Here is a 14,947-nt window from a genome sequence, read left to right as displayed (position 1 = left end):
CTGGACAGAGAAAGAGAGAAGAAAAGATCAATACTTTAATGGTTAACCATTAACTGAGCACCGTGAACCGCATTAGTCATGGAAGGAACACTAAGGCCTTGTTTACACCTGGTGTTAACATCTGTTTGATCACGTGACTCCTGGTGGTAACGTGCATGTCAAATGCATCTTCTGTAACTATGTGTGACCATTTTTTATGTCGACTTCAAGCGTTCCTGTTCAAAAGTTTAAAAGAAGTCTCTTCTGCGCAACAAGGCTGCATTTATTTGATCAGAAATATAGTAAAAGCAAAAAAAATTTTATTTGAATATATTTAACAATAAAATTTATTCCTGTGATGCAAAGCTGAATTTTCAGCATCATTAAAATGTCACTGCATTAGAGCAGTAGTCTCAAACTCAATTCCTGGAGGGCCACAGCTCTGCACATTTTCGCTCCAACACTAATCAAACATACCAGATCCAGCTAATCGAGGTCTTTAGGATCACTAGAAACTAGAAACGCCACTTGGTTTGATATTTTGCCAACTAATGCAATGTGTGGCTTGAGCATCAAATGACGTTTCTGGGCCACTATATTAAGTGTTTATTCATACAGATTAGGGATTTTCAAATGTTTTGATGCCACAGACCCCCACATATAGTAATCCTTTTTTGAAATATAAATGCTATATATTTGTGGAAAACACTACACATATATGTAAAATATTATCTGTGATTATATAGTATATGTCATTTATTTGCCATTAAGTTGACATCTTTTTAAATTTGATTAATATCATGATTTACAACCAGTGTTTAGAAAGTAGAAACAAATTACATAAAACAAGTTTAAGACAAACTTTAAAGTTGGCTTGAGAAAGCCTGACCAGAAAGTTTGAAAAAGTTTAAAAGATTTAAAAAGATTTAAATTTAGATTTTTTTTTTTAGTTTTAAAAGTTTGACAGTTTTTAGTCTGATATAGATTGAAGTTTAAAGTATTTTTAAAGCTGAAAGCTTGAATGTTTTGAAGGCAATATAGTCTGTCAGATAGATAGACAGACAGACAGCATACTTAGCATGTTGCTAGCATGTTTCTAGCATAATTAGCAAGTTACTAGCATGTTTCTAGCATGATTAGCCGGTTACTAGCATGTTGCTACCATGTTTCTAACATGGAAAGCAAGTTACTAGCATGATTAGCATGTTGTTAGCATGCCACTAGCATGTTGTGTTAACATGTTTTAACATGATTAGGATGTTATAAGCATGTTTCTATCATGATTAACAAGTTACTAGCATGTTGTTAGCATGTTTCTAGCATGATAAGCATGTTGCTAGCATGTTTCTAGCATGATTAACATGTTACTAGCATGTTGTTAGCATGTTTCTAGCATGATTAACAAGTTACTAGCATGCTGTTAGCATGTTTCTAGCATGATAAGCATGTTGCTAGCATGTTTCTAGCATAATTAACATGTTACTAGCATGTTGTTAGCATGTTTCTAACATGATTAACAAGTTACTAGCATGTTGTTAACATGTTTCTAGCATGATAAGCATGTTGCTAGCATGTTTCTGCATGATTAACAAGTTACTAGCATGTTGTTAGCATGTTTCTAGCGTGATAAGCATGTTGCTAGCATGTTTCTAACATGATTAACATGTTACTAGCATGTTGTTAGCATGTTTCTAGCGTGATAAGCATGTTGCTAGCATGTTTCTAGCATGATTAACAAGTTACTAGCCTGTTGTTAGCATGTTTCTAGCATGATTAACAAGTTACTAGCATGTTGTTAGCATGTTTCTAGCATGATTAACATGTTACTAGCATGTTGTTAGCATGTTTCTAGCATGATTAACATGTTACTAGCATGTTGTTAGCATGTTTCTAGCATGATAAGCATGTTGCTAGCATGTTTCTATCATGATTAACATGCTATTAGCATGTTGTTAGCATGTTTCTAGCATGATAAGCATGTTGCTAACATGTTTCTAGCATGATTAACATGTTACTAGCATGTTGTTAACATGTTTCTAGCGTAATAAGCATGTTGCTAGCATGTTTTTAACATGATTAACATGTTACTAGCATGTTGTTAGCATGTTTCTAGCATGATAAGCATGTTGCTAGCATGTTTCTAGCATGATTAACATGTTACTAGCATGTTGTTAGCATGTTTCTAGCATGATTAACAAGTTACTAGCCTGTTGTTAGCATGTTTCTAACATGATTAACAAGTTACTAGCATGTTGTTAGCATGTTTCTAGCATGATTAACATGTTACTAGCATGTTGTTAGCATGTTTCTAGCATGATTAACATGTTACTAGCATGTTGTTAGCATGTTTCTAGCATGATAAGCATGTTGCTAGCATGTTTCTATCATGATTAACATGCTATTAGCATGTTGTTAGCATGTTTCTAGCATGATAAGCATGTTGCTAACATGTTTCTAGCATGATTAACATGTTACTAGCATGTTGTTAACATGTTTCTAGCATGATAAGCATGTTGCTAGCATGTTTCTAGCATGATTAACAAGTTACTAGCATGTTGTTAGCATGTTTCTAGCATGATAAGCATGTTGCTAACATCTTTCTAGCATGATTAACATGTTACTGGCATGTTTCTAGCATGATTCTAGCATGATAAGCATGTTGCTAGCATGTTTCTAACATGGAAAGCAAGTTACTAGCATGATTAGCATGTTGTTAGCATGCCACTAGCATGTTGTGTTAACATGTTTTAACATGATTAGCATGTTATAAACATGTTTCTAGCATGATTAACACGTTACTAGCATGTTGTTAACATGTTGCTAGCAGAATAAGCATGTTGCTAGCATGTTTCTAGCATGATTAACAAGTTACTAGCATGTTGTTAGCATGTTTCTAGCTTGATAAGCATGTTACTAGCATTTTGTTAGCATGTTTCTAGCATGATAAGCATGTTGCTAGCATGTTTCTAGCATGATTAACACGTTACTAGCATGTTGTTAGCACGTTTCTAGCATAATAATCATGTTGCTAGCATGTTTCTAGCATGATAAGCATGTTGCTAGCATGTTGTTTGCATGTTTTAACATGATTAGCACAATAAGTATGTTACCATGTTTCTAGCATGATTAGCAAGTTAGTAGCATGTTCATGCGTGTTTCTAACATGATTAGCATGTCACTAGCATGCTGTGTTAACATGTTTTAGCATGATTAGCATGTTGTTAACATGTTTCTAACACGATTAACAAGCTAGATAGATAGCATGTTGTTAACATGATTAGCATGTTGCTAGCATTGTTATCCAGTTACTAGCATGTTTATAGCATGATTAGCATGTTGTTAGCACGTTTCTAGCAAGATCAACAAATTGATAGATATATACATAGCATGTTGTTAGCATGATTAGCTAGTTACTAGCATGTTTATAGCACGATTAACATGTTGCTAGCATGTTTCTAGCATGATTAACAAGTTAGACAGATAGATATATCATGTTTCTAGCATGTTGCTAGCATGTTTCTAACATTATTAACCAGTTACTAACATGTTACTAGCATTTTTCTAACACGATTAGCCTGTTGTTAACATTTTTCTAGCATACCTAGCAAGTTACTAGCATGTTCATGTATGTTTCTAACATTATGTCACTAGCATGTTGTGTTAACATGCTTTAGCATAATTAGCATGTTGTTAGCATGTTTCTAGCATGATTAGCAAGTTACTATAATGTTTTTAGCACGATCAGCATATTGCTAGCAAAGACACATCGATGTTTCAGTTTTCATTTTAATTTTAATCTTAGTTATTTTATGTACTTGTCAAATGCATCCGTTGTAACCAAATGTGACCATTTTTCTGTTGACTACAAGCAAGTCTATGCACTCCTGTTCAACCTTCAAATTTCAATGTTTTTGAAAGAAGTCTCTTCTGCTTACCAACACTGCATTTATTTAATAAAAAAAGGTTAAAAATAGCAATATTCTTAAAATTTAAAATAACTGTATTTGAATGTGTTTTAAAATGTAATTTATTTCTGTGACCAAAGCTGAATTTTCAGCATCATTACTCCAGTCACATGATCCTTCAGAAATCATTCTAATATTCTGATTTTCTAATATGAAGATTATAAAATCTTTTATAACATTACAAGTGTCACTTGTGATCAATTGAATGCATCCATGATCAATAAAAGCCCCAAATAGTGTTAATATTTTGGTTTTTATGATTAATCATACAGGATATTTATTTTAAAGCCATTTAAAATAACACAGTGGTTGACTGACAGGTGAGTAGGTGGACTTTCACTACTGTCTAAGGTGCATCCGGAGCCTGAAGCTCAAAACGAATATTAAAGGAGAAGTCCACTTCCAGAAAAACAATTTACAAATAATGTAGTCACCCCCTTGTCATCCAAGATGTTCATGTCTTTCTGTCTTCAGTCGTAAAGAAATTATGTTTTTTGAGGAAAACATTTCAGGATTTTTCTCCATATAATGGACTTTATTGGTGATTTTGAACTTCCAAAATGTAGTTTAAATGCAGCTTCAAAGGCTCTAAATGATCCCAGCCGAGGAAGAAGGGTCTTATCTAGCGAAACGATCGCTCATTGTTTTCAAAAAATAAAAATGTGTATATTTTTTAAGCACAAAAGCTGGTGTAGCACAGGCTCTGGGATGCGCGTGCATGGGTCGTTCTTGAACGATTCTTTCATTGTGAACGAATCTTCAGTGTGACTCGGGAAGAACGAGTCGTCTTGGGGAGTGATTTGTTCAGTCGCACATGCGCAACATCCTATTAGGTTCTGTACTAGAATTAGTTCACCTGTTCTCAGTCTTCGGGTTTTTTGAGTCATTCGTTCATCTTATGGGGCGTCACGTGATACTGATTTTGCTAAAATGAACGAAATGACTCAAAAAAAGATTTGTTCATTTTGCTCAAAGATCCGAGTCAGTAAAATGATCCGAACTTCCCATTACTACTACAATCACGTGTAAGTTGATCGTCTGTGTACTGAGTATGGTGAAAAACTCCATCTTATTTTCTCCTACAACTTCAGAATCGTCCGACATCGTCGTAGCTTTTTGTTTGTAAACAGCGTTTGACTTACTTGCACTTTCTTAGTCTTTGCGCGTTCACTTTGTAAACACTGGATCTGTAGATCCACGTGACCTTTTTGGCGTGATTCAATAGTACGTAGCGTCGTGATCGCACATCCCAGAGCCTGTGCTACACCAGCTTTTGTGCTTAAAAAGTAAACAAATTTTTATTTCCGAAAAAAAACGACCGATCGTTTCGCTAGATAAGACCCTTCTTCCTCGGCTGGGATCGTTTAGAGCCTTTGAAGCTGCATTTAAACTACATTTTGGAAGTTCAAAATCGGGGCACCAATGAAGTCCATTATATGGAGAAAAATCCTGAAATGTTTTCCTCAAGAAACATAATTTCTTTACGACTGAAGACAGAAAGACATAAACATCTTGGATGACAAGGGGGTGAGTAAATTATTTGTAAATTGTTGTTCTGAAAGTGGACTTCTCCTTTAATACCAGGTGTAAATCATGATGCGCTGGTTCAAATTAGTCAAAAAATGCAGAAAATCAGAATATGAAATCACATCCATATTTTGCAATACCACACATTTGCACAGTAAAAGTGTGTTCTATGATGTACAAAGCTGTGGATTTGTTAGTGTAGCCCCGTCTGATCCTCTTACCTGCGGAGCACCATAGATATACAGCACCAGTGGTTCATTGTCAGGAATGACAAACCAGGCCTTCTGCCATCCACGTCCACTTCCCTTCTCCATATGATGCAGGAAACTACACAACACGCTATTCTCAGCTGCCACCGAGGCCTGTTTCTGAAAACAACAATAAAGACCTCCGTTAGCTTTCATGCTTTGGGTTGCCAGATATCAAGAATGTAAATCCGCCATCAAACCTCTAGAATGGAGCGGCGCCTCTGTGTGCTGTTGCTCAGACTGGCCGGAGAGGGCGGCACTCCCACTAGCGTGGTGTAGCAGTCTATACACACGCGATTGGCTCGGTTGTTATCGTACAACAGACGAGCACGGAACTCCGAACACTTTCCACACACCACCTGAAATCAAGAAGACCACGTTAGACCACTGCGTCAAAGAGCACGTTAGATAACGCAGTTACGGTTCGACGTACGTGTCCGCAGGCTTTGCAGTGATGCCGTCTTTTGGTAATAGAGTTGAAAGGCTCCTGACACTTCATGCACAGCGTGACCTCTTTCTCCCGGATTGGAGTGGGCGCTCGCTTTCCAAGCTCTGTGCAATTCTGAAAACAAAGAACGGTCAGAGAATATTGCAGCGGTCACAAAATGTAGGACCCACAAAACGTGGGTCAAAATGTCATTGGATTAGTGTTTGCTTTGAAAAAGATGTGCTTAAATGCCACTTGGCTTGGTATTTTGTTAACTAATGCAATGACATTCATACATTTTTAAGTGTGACTTGAGCATCAAAAGACGAGCCATTATAGTATGTATTTATTCATACAGATCAAGGTTTTTCAAACATTTCAATGCCACAGACCTCCAAACACGGTGATCCCTTTGTGAAATGTAAGTATTATATATTTTACCTTTTAATCTGTGTAAAATATTATAAATATGTGTTAAATATTGTCTGGAATATATTTTGTTACAAATATTATACACACTACCAGTCTAAGGATTTTTAATGTGTTTAAAAAAGTCTTCTTCTGCTCACCAAGCCTGCATTTATTTAATCCAAAGTACAGCAAAAACAGTAATATTGTGAAATATTTTTACTATTTACAATAACTGCTTTCTATGTTGAATATGTTTTATAATGTTATTTATTTCTGTGATCAAAGCTGAATTTTCAGCATCATTACTTCAGTCTTCAGTGTCACATGATCCTTCAGAAATCATGAAAATATGCTGATTTGCTGCTCAAAAAAAAAATTATTATTATCAATATTTAAAACATTTTTTTAGTACATTTTTTTAGGATTCTTTGATGAACAGAAAGATTCAAAGAAAAAAAATAAAAAGCTTTTGTAACATTATACACTATACCATTCAAAAGTCAGTATAATTTTTTTTTGGAAAAGAAATAATAGAAATTAAGACTTTTATTTATCAAGGATGCTTTAAATTGATCAAAAGTGATGATAAAGACATTTATAATATTACAAAAGATTTCTATTTCAGATAAATGCTGTTCTTCTGAACGGCCAATCAGAATATCAGAATGATTTCTGAAGGATCATGTGACTGGAGTAATGACGCTAAAAATTCAGCTTTGAAATCACAGGAATAAATTAGATTTTAAAATATATTCAAATAGAAAACAGTGATTTTAAATAGTAAAAATATTTCAAATTTGTACTGTTTTTGCTGTACGTTGGGTCAAATAAATGCAGGTTTGGTGAGCAGAAGACTTCTTCAAAAACACTAAAAATCTTTTGACTGGTAGTGTATATTTACTCATTTACTAATTTTATAACACATTTTAATGTATTATATTTTAAAATATATAATTTTATTTACTTATATGATTTTAAACCAATTTTTCTAGAGGTCCCTGGTTCAAAAATTTTGAAAATAGAGACTACATTTTATTTTGACCATAAAAAAAAATCCATAAAAAATGAGGTGTAAAATAATGTATTTTAGCATTATTTATATACCATTACAGTATTTATCTTTTTTTTTTTTACGTTTTCAGTTTTGATTTTAATTTTAGTCATTCTGTTATGTACATTTGTTTTTTTAATATTAATGCATTTTATTTTAGTTTTAGTAATTTTAGTACTTCAACTTATTATTTATTTCACTTGGTTGTCAATGCAACTTTTTCAACTCTATTGAAGTTTTTAAAGTCATTTTTTTGAATTTCTTTAGCTATATTTTAATGAACAAAAATAATTTTAAATAACTTTACTTTGAGCTTTAGTTAACAACACTGTGAGTGACAAGACAAAAACTAACCGGGGGAGTTCGGAGGAGTAAAATCCTCCTCCCGAAACGAGCAGTTGAGCATACGGAAGGTCTCCAGCGTCTGTTCATGTCTCTGTATGGTGGCCTGAATCGCCTGTGAGAAAGTGAACAAAAAATGAGAACAATGTCATCAGGAGTGTTGTAGCCAAACAACATGAGAACCAGTGTTGTGATGAAGAAAAGCTCACCTGAATCCAATCTCTCTTCTCCTCTTCCGTCCTGTTGAAAATGAAAACCGTAAACATTTAAAAAATGCCAAAAGCTGCACATATTTCTCGTTTCTCAGCGGCTGATATGTTTATCTTGGCTATTTTCTCCTAAGCTCGGACAACATTTCTGTGGTTGTCAATCAGCCTCAGAATTTACTTTTAAAGCAGATGAAGCACATTCCCTCAGCCGTACCTTGCTTGCAGTTCTAGCGAGCGTTGTTTTCCCGACACTAAAAACGTTCGTGGTACGTTCATGCTGCTGGTTTCCTTTAGCTGTGGAGCAACGCGGAGTAAATCAGGCATTTGACATCAGCAGGTTTATTTGGAATATTGAGCTGTAAACGAGATAAAACCGCGCCGAACCTCCATGCCGTCTACGTCGATCCGCGCTCGCACTCCAAACTTCTGTCCAATCAGCCTCAGTTTGGGAACGCAGTACAACAACCTGTCATTGAACTTCAGAGAGAACGACAAATGAAACATGCACGATTGACCAACATTTTGATGTATGATTTATGTGATCTCTGTTGTTTTGGACTCACCAGAATGAGATATCTGTCCTGTGATGTCCCGTTTTTAGCCGACAGTTTCAGGATGTGTCCCTCTTTAATGAGCTCATTAGTCGGGTTAACAATGTCCTCTTCTCCACCGAGCAACTCGTACACTTTCAACAGCTTTCTCATGCGCTCCTGAGAGACAAAACATTCACATGTTTGTAGAAAAATCTGTCATTTCATTCAAGTAATGGGCAAAGTAATGGCCAGATTCCTCCAACAATAGTTGCTATTGTGATATACGTATACATATGTATACTTCAGCAATATTATAGCAATACTTTTTTATTAATATAAAAGGATAAAAATGACAGCCCTGTGCATGCTGTTTATATATATATATATATATATATATATATATATATACATATATATATATATATATATGTTCGTTTTTATATTTTGTAAAATTTTAATATATATGTATATATATATATATATATATATATATATTAATATATTATATTATATATTATATTATATATATATATATATATATATATATATATTAAAATAGAAAACTTATTCTACTTATTCACACACACATATATATACAGCTTTTATAATATTTACAAAAATACTAAATTTTTATATATATATTTTATATATATATATATATATATATATATTCATTTTTATATTTTGTAAAATTTTAATATATACTTGTACTATACTTGTTATATTATAGTACTATTATAAAGCTAAATTACACACACACATATACATACAGCTTTTATAATATTTACAAAAATACTTAATAAAATTATATATATATATATAAGGGTTAGGGTTAGGGTTTAATTTTAATATATACATTTTAACATATATAAAATTTAAATATAAAACAAAAAACAAAAACTTATTCAAGTAATAATTACATTTATTTTTTTAAAATTTAATATTACTTTTGTAATATCATAGTACTACTCTACAGCAAAATTACTCATACACACACACTCATATATATAGAATTTATAATATTAACAAAAATACTTAATATATATATATATATATATGTTTTGTGTTTTGTAATATTTTAATATATACTTTTGTGTGTGTGTGTCTGTGTATATATATATATATATATAATTGAAATATAAAATATAAAAATTATAAAAACTGAAGTAACAATTATATTTTAATTATATTTAATACTACTTAAAAAACTTATTCAAGTAATAATTATATGTAATTTTTTTATATTTTAATAGTATCAGTAAAAAATAGTGAAAAAAAATTGTTTTGTAATATTTTAATATATACTTTTGTGTGTATAAATATCAAATTAAAATATAAAATATAAAAATGATAAAAACTTAAATAATAATTATATTTTAATTGTTATATTTAATACTACTTTTGTAATATTATAGTACTACTATAAAGCAAAAAAAGCTTTTTAATATTTACAAATATATATATATATATATATAGATAGATAGATATATATAGTGTTTTGTAATATTGAATGTACACTTTTTGTGAATATATATTTTTTCATTAACATATACATTATTAAAGTAATAATTACACTTCAGTAATATTCTAAATGTTATATACCACATATATATAATTATTATAATATTTTAATTTATACTTTAGTAATATTTTATATATATATAAAATCTAAAAATGTAATATTCAAACAAATGATGATGAGTATATATTAAAGTATTAAAGTAATACATAAATAAATATACATATAAATAAATATAATAAAGTATTATAAAAATATATAATGCTATCATTTACACTACATGATTCATGTAATTCATAACTGAATTGGACGTGAAACATTCTGCGCTTTTGAACTATTAAACATACAAATAAGAGTGAACGTGTGCATATTTTATTTAAAAATATGACTTATCTCACAACTAGAATCAGTCTTTGTTATGACCTACGTTATGGTTACTATCTTGTTTTCAGTGATGCTAACGCTAGATTTGACGTTGTCTGTTTTAGGTCAGGTCTACTTGGAGGGAGGTGTCTCGTGTCTCAAAATGTAGAAAATAAAAACATAAGCAATTAACAGAATTAAATGAGAGACTTTCAGAACAGACCTCACATTAAAGAGGCAACCACGCTTAATTACAAAGGGATGTTAAGTGGCGGTGTTGGTTTTCACCCCAGACGTGAAGCTCCACTCACCATTTTCCTGATGGCGGCGTTTGAATGTTCTGCCGCTGTGGCGATCAGCTCCAGAGATTCTGTAAGGGATAAAGGACTTCATATTCATTTTTGCCTTTTATCTTGGCCTGTTAACCTTGCACGAATCTTTTCACTGCAATATTTCCAGACACATGCACGAATAGCTGAAATGAAACAGAAAGTGGGCCGCTGCGGTCAGCGGAGGAGATAAGGCCCGTTTCGGCGTTCCGGCATTCTGCACTCACTCTGAGCGTCTTTGAAGTCGTCCGCGTCCTCTGGCAGACGGTGCAGATAGTCTTTGAGCAGGAGCTCGTAACGAGGGATCCTCTGCACAGGCTCCAACATGTGGTGCTGTAGGGTGAGATTCCCACACATCTCCTCTTTCTGCAAAACACACCCAAAATCATACCATGAGCAAAAACAAACCATGCACCCTTCCATTCCCACACACCAACACAGAATATTTCCAAAAACAGAAACCTTTAAGGCATAAAATCAACACTTACTTACACATTTATTGTGCGCATAATTATATGTCTTATATCCGTAGATATTATATATATATTTTGATATTTTATATATACAATTATTATTAATAACATTAATTATATATTAATAATTGTATATATTTTTTAAAATATATATTTCAGTCAAATAAAAACACATAAAAAATAAATAATATTTTTTTTAAAAATAATTTTATAACAATTCATATCGACCGTTTCTCAGTATTGGGTAATATAAGATCAAAGTTAAAAATACTTGCTTTTATAAACCTTCATTAAAATATTACACATTAAATATATTATATATTACTACATATTACTAAGTATATATTATTAAAATAATACATTATTATATTATAATATATTATACATATTTTAAAAATATATATTATCTAAAACACTATATAATTTTATAACAATGTATAAAAATTGCTTTTATAAGCTTTCATTAAAATATTATATATTAAAGTACACTTTATATTACACATATTACTAAGTATATATCATTAAAATAATGCATTAATTCTATTATAATATATAATACATATTTAAAAACATATATATGTTATTAAAACATTATTTAAGTTTATAACGATTAATATATCTTTGGGTAATAAAAAACAATTTAAAAAATTGCTTTTATAAGGTTTCATTAAAATATTACACAATAAATTCAATATATATATGACACATATTACTAAGTATATATCATTAAAATATAATATATAATACATATTTAAAAATATATACATGTTATTAAAACATAATTTTATAATGCTTAATATATATTTGGGTAATAAAAAACAATTAAAATTTTGTTTTCATTAAAATATTATATATTAAAATAAATTATATATTACACATATTACTAATTTATAATAGACATTTTAATGATGTATATGCTATTAAAATATTATTAGAATTTTATAGCAATTAATATATACTTGGGTAATATAAAACAATTTAAAAATACTTGCTTTCATAAGCTTTCATTAAAATGTTCTAGATTAAAATACATATTATATTACACATATTACTAAGTGCATATTATTAAAATAATATATAATAATTATATTATAATGTATATTACATATTTGAATAATATATATGTTATTAAAATATTATATGATTTTATAACAATTAATATATATACTTGGGCAATATAAAACAATTAAAAAGATTACACTTTAAAATACATTATATATTACACATATATTATTAAAATAATATATTATTTATATTATAATTTAAATATTTATATATTTTAATAATATATATGTATAACAATATTTATATATATTTATAACAATAATATAAACTTGGGTCATATAAAACAATAAAAAAATACTTTTACTAAAATATTATATATTAAAATACATTCTATATTACGCATGTTAGTAAGTATATATTATTAAAATAATATATTAATTATATTGTATTATATATTAAACATTTTAATAATATATGTTACATGTCATAATAATTATTTTAATTTTCTAATAATATATGTATATATAAAACAATGAAAAAATACTTTCAAATATTAAATAAAATATTTTAAAATATAATATTATTTTAATATTATATACTAAAATACATTCTATATTACACACATTACTAAGTATATATTATTAAAATAAATTAATATATAGTTACTAAGGTGTTCTAGTTACTTTATCCTCAAGTCTCTATACTCAGCTTTCTAGTTTAATACTTAACCTGGAGGTTTGCTCAGAAAATGTACTTTTCACAATGCAATCGAATCCTGTTGGAAGAAATCAAGTCTCTCCCTACTTTATCTCACACTGAATATTTAGTTTCACTCAGAAATACATCACGCTGCAAACTTAAATGTGTCTTTAACAAATGTTGTCTTTAACAATAAGGCAAACTCCCAAAACACGGCCAGGCACGATCAAGATGATTCATTGGTATTGTAACCCGTGCGTGACGGAGCCGTGACATGCCCGAACTCCTTACAGCGGTGCTGTGATCTCAGGCACCGGGCCTTGCGTTTCTCTTAATATTCCTCACACAGCGGCAACCAGAGACGTTTGAAGTGCCGCGCCAGGCCTGATTGGGGCGCCATTAGTATTCAGCATAACCTACAGCTCCCCAAAAACACTCCCGCACCCACAGCGACTCGCTCTTTCATCTGACGCGCTCAATCGCGGCTGAGCCGTGGGAGCGCTCTCGTTATTTTTGTCTCAGACTGTGAAGGTGAATTTGGTGGAGTGCACCTGCTGGATGAGATTACTGTATGACTAACACACACTCCGTTCAGTCCACGGGTGTGAATTATGCAGGGTCGCACGCAATTAACACTCATTATAACGGTGACGGGGGCTGGAAGACGTTCTCATTCTCACACATTTCAGCTAAGAGTGTGATGCTCAATAGCACTTATCACATCAGACTTACATTTTATGGTAATAGAAAACGATTTCTGCCTTGACATTATCACAATTCGAATTTTTAAGAGAAATTTTAATAGCGTGTTTCACACTTTGCTCTGCCTGGACTGTTTTTGTTCTGGTTCATGTCAGTTAGTGAATGTGGAAAAACTCCCATCTCATGTTCTCCCTCAACTTCAGAATTGTCCTATATCACTGTTTTACCTTTTTTGTTAAGGATGTTTGATCTTCTTTGCATGAACACTGTGTCTGTACTTCTGCAGTGATGTAGGATGATTTTGAAATGATTTTTGAAGCTGAGGGAGAAAATACGTTTGGAGTTTTTCGACAAACCCGAACTGTCTTGAGTCAGAATACACAGAGTTCAGGGAGAGAAAGACAAGACGAGTGTTTGACATTAAAAAGTATATAAATAGTATCATTTTTATGAAAATAACCAATCGCTTCGCTAGATAAGACCCTTCTTCCTCGGCTGGGATCGATTACAACCGCATTTGGGATCGTCTGAAGCCGCATTTAAACTACATATCAGTCCATTATATGGAGAAAAATGCTGAAATGTTTTCCTCAAAATACATAATTTCTTTACGACTGAAGAAAGAAAGACATGAACATCTTGGATGACAAGGGGGTGACTACATTATCTGTAAATCTTTGTTTTGGAAGTGGACTTCTCCTTAAAGGGATCATCGGATGCCCATTTTCCACAAGCTGATATGAGTCTTTAGGGTCTTAATGAAAAGTCTATAATATACTTTGATTAAAAATTCTCAATGGTTTTGTAAAACAACACCCTTTTTACCTTGTCAAAATCAGCTCTGCAAAAATCATTTCATTCTAAGGGGTTGTTCCTTTGTTCCTTTAGACGTGTTTAGCCGCTAAACTTCCTAACTACCACGTTATAAGGAAAGGCGATCGCAAAGATTTATAAAAAACCTTATACTCACTTCTGCTGTAAGTGAAGCTGGATCACGAATGATTTGCGTGAACATAGACGGATATATGTAGATCGGGAGGTGCATTCCCTTCACAAACAAACGTAATCCACTGCATCTTCAGCGGCTCAGATGTCGGGAGTAAATGACGACCACTATGTTCATTATTACATCCAGCAACACAACACCTCAATCGCTCAATCGGAG

At 31.6% G+C, this 14,947-nt stretch overlaps 1 protein-coding gene across 1 annotated transcript in view; it reads right to left on the bottom strand.

Moving 5' to 3' along the window:
* The window catches only part of fgd1 (FYVE, RhoGEF and PH domain containing 1), a 74,410-nt gene that overhangs the window by 3,827 nt on the left and 55,636 nt on the right, over positions 1-14,947 (bottom strand). Inside the window, 10 exon segments of the mRNA XM_051117022.1 lie at positions 5,693-5,839; positions 5,920-6,078; positions 6,153-6,282; positions 7,965-8,065; positions 8,160-8,190; positions 8,374-8,453; positions 8,544-8,636; positions 8,723-8,869; positions 10,886-10,944; positions 11,131-11,269. Of these exon segments, the coding sequence (XP_050972979.1) occupies positions 5,693-5,839; positions 5,920-6,078; positions 6,153-6,282; positions 7,965-8,065; positions 8,160-8,190; positions 8,374-8,453; positions 8,544-8,636; positions 8,723-8,869; positions 10,886-10,944; positions 11,131-11,269 (1,086 nt within the window).

The sequence above is a fragment of the Labeo rohita genome, chromosome 8, assembly GCF_022985175.1.
Source record: "Labeo rohita strain BAU-BD-2019 chromosome 8, IGBB_LRoh.1.0, whole genome shotgun sequence".
NCBI lineage: Eukaryota > Metazoa > Chordata > Actinopteri > Cypriniformes > Cyprinidae > Labeo > Labeo rohita.
The sequence above is the reverse complement of the archived record's forward strand: the minus strand, read 5'-3'. Positions and strand labels throughout refer to the sequence as shown.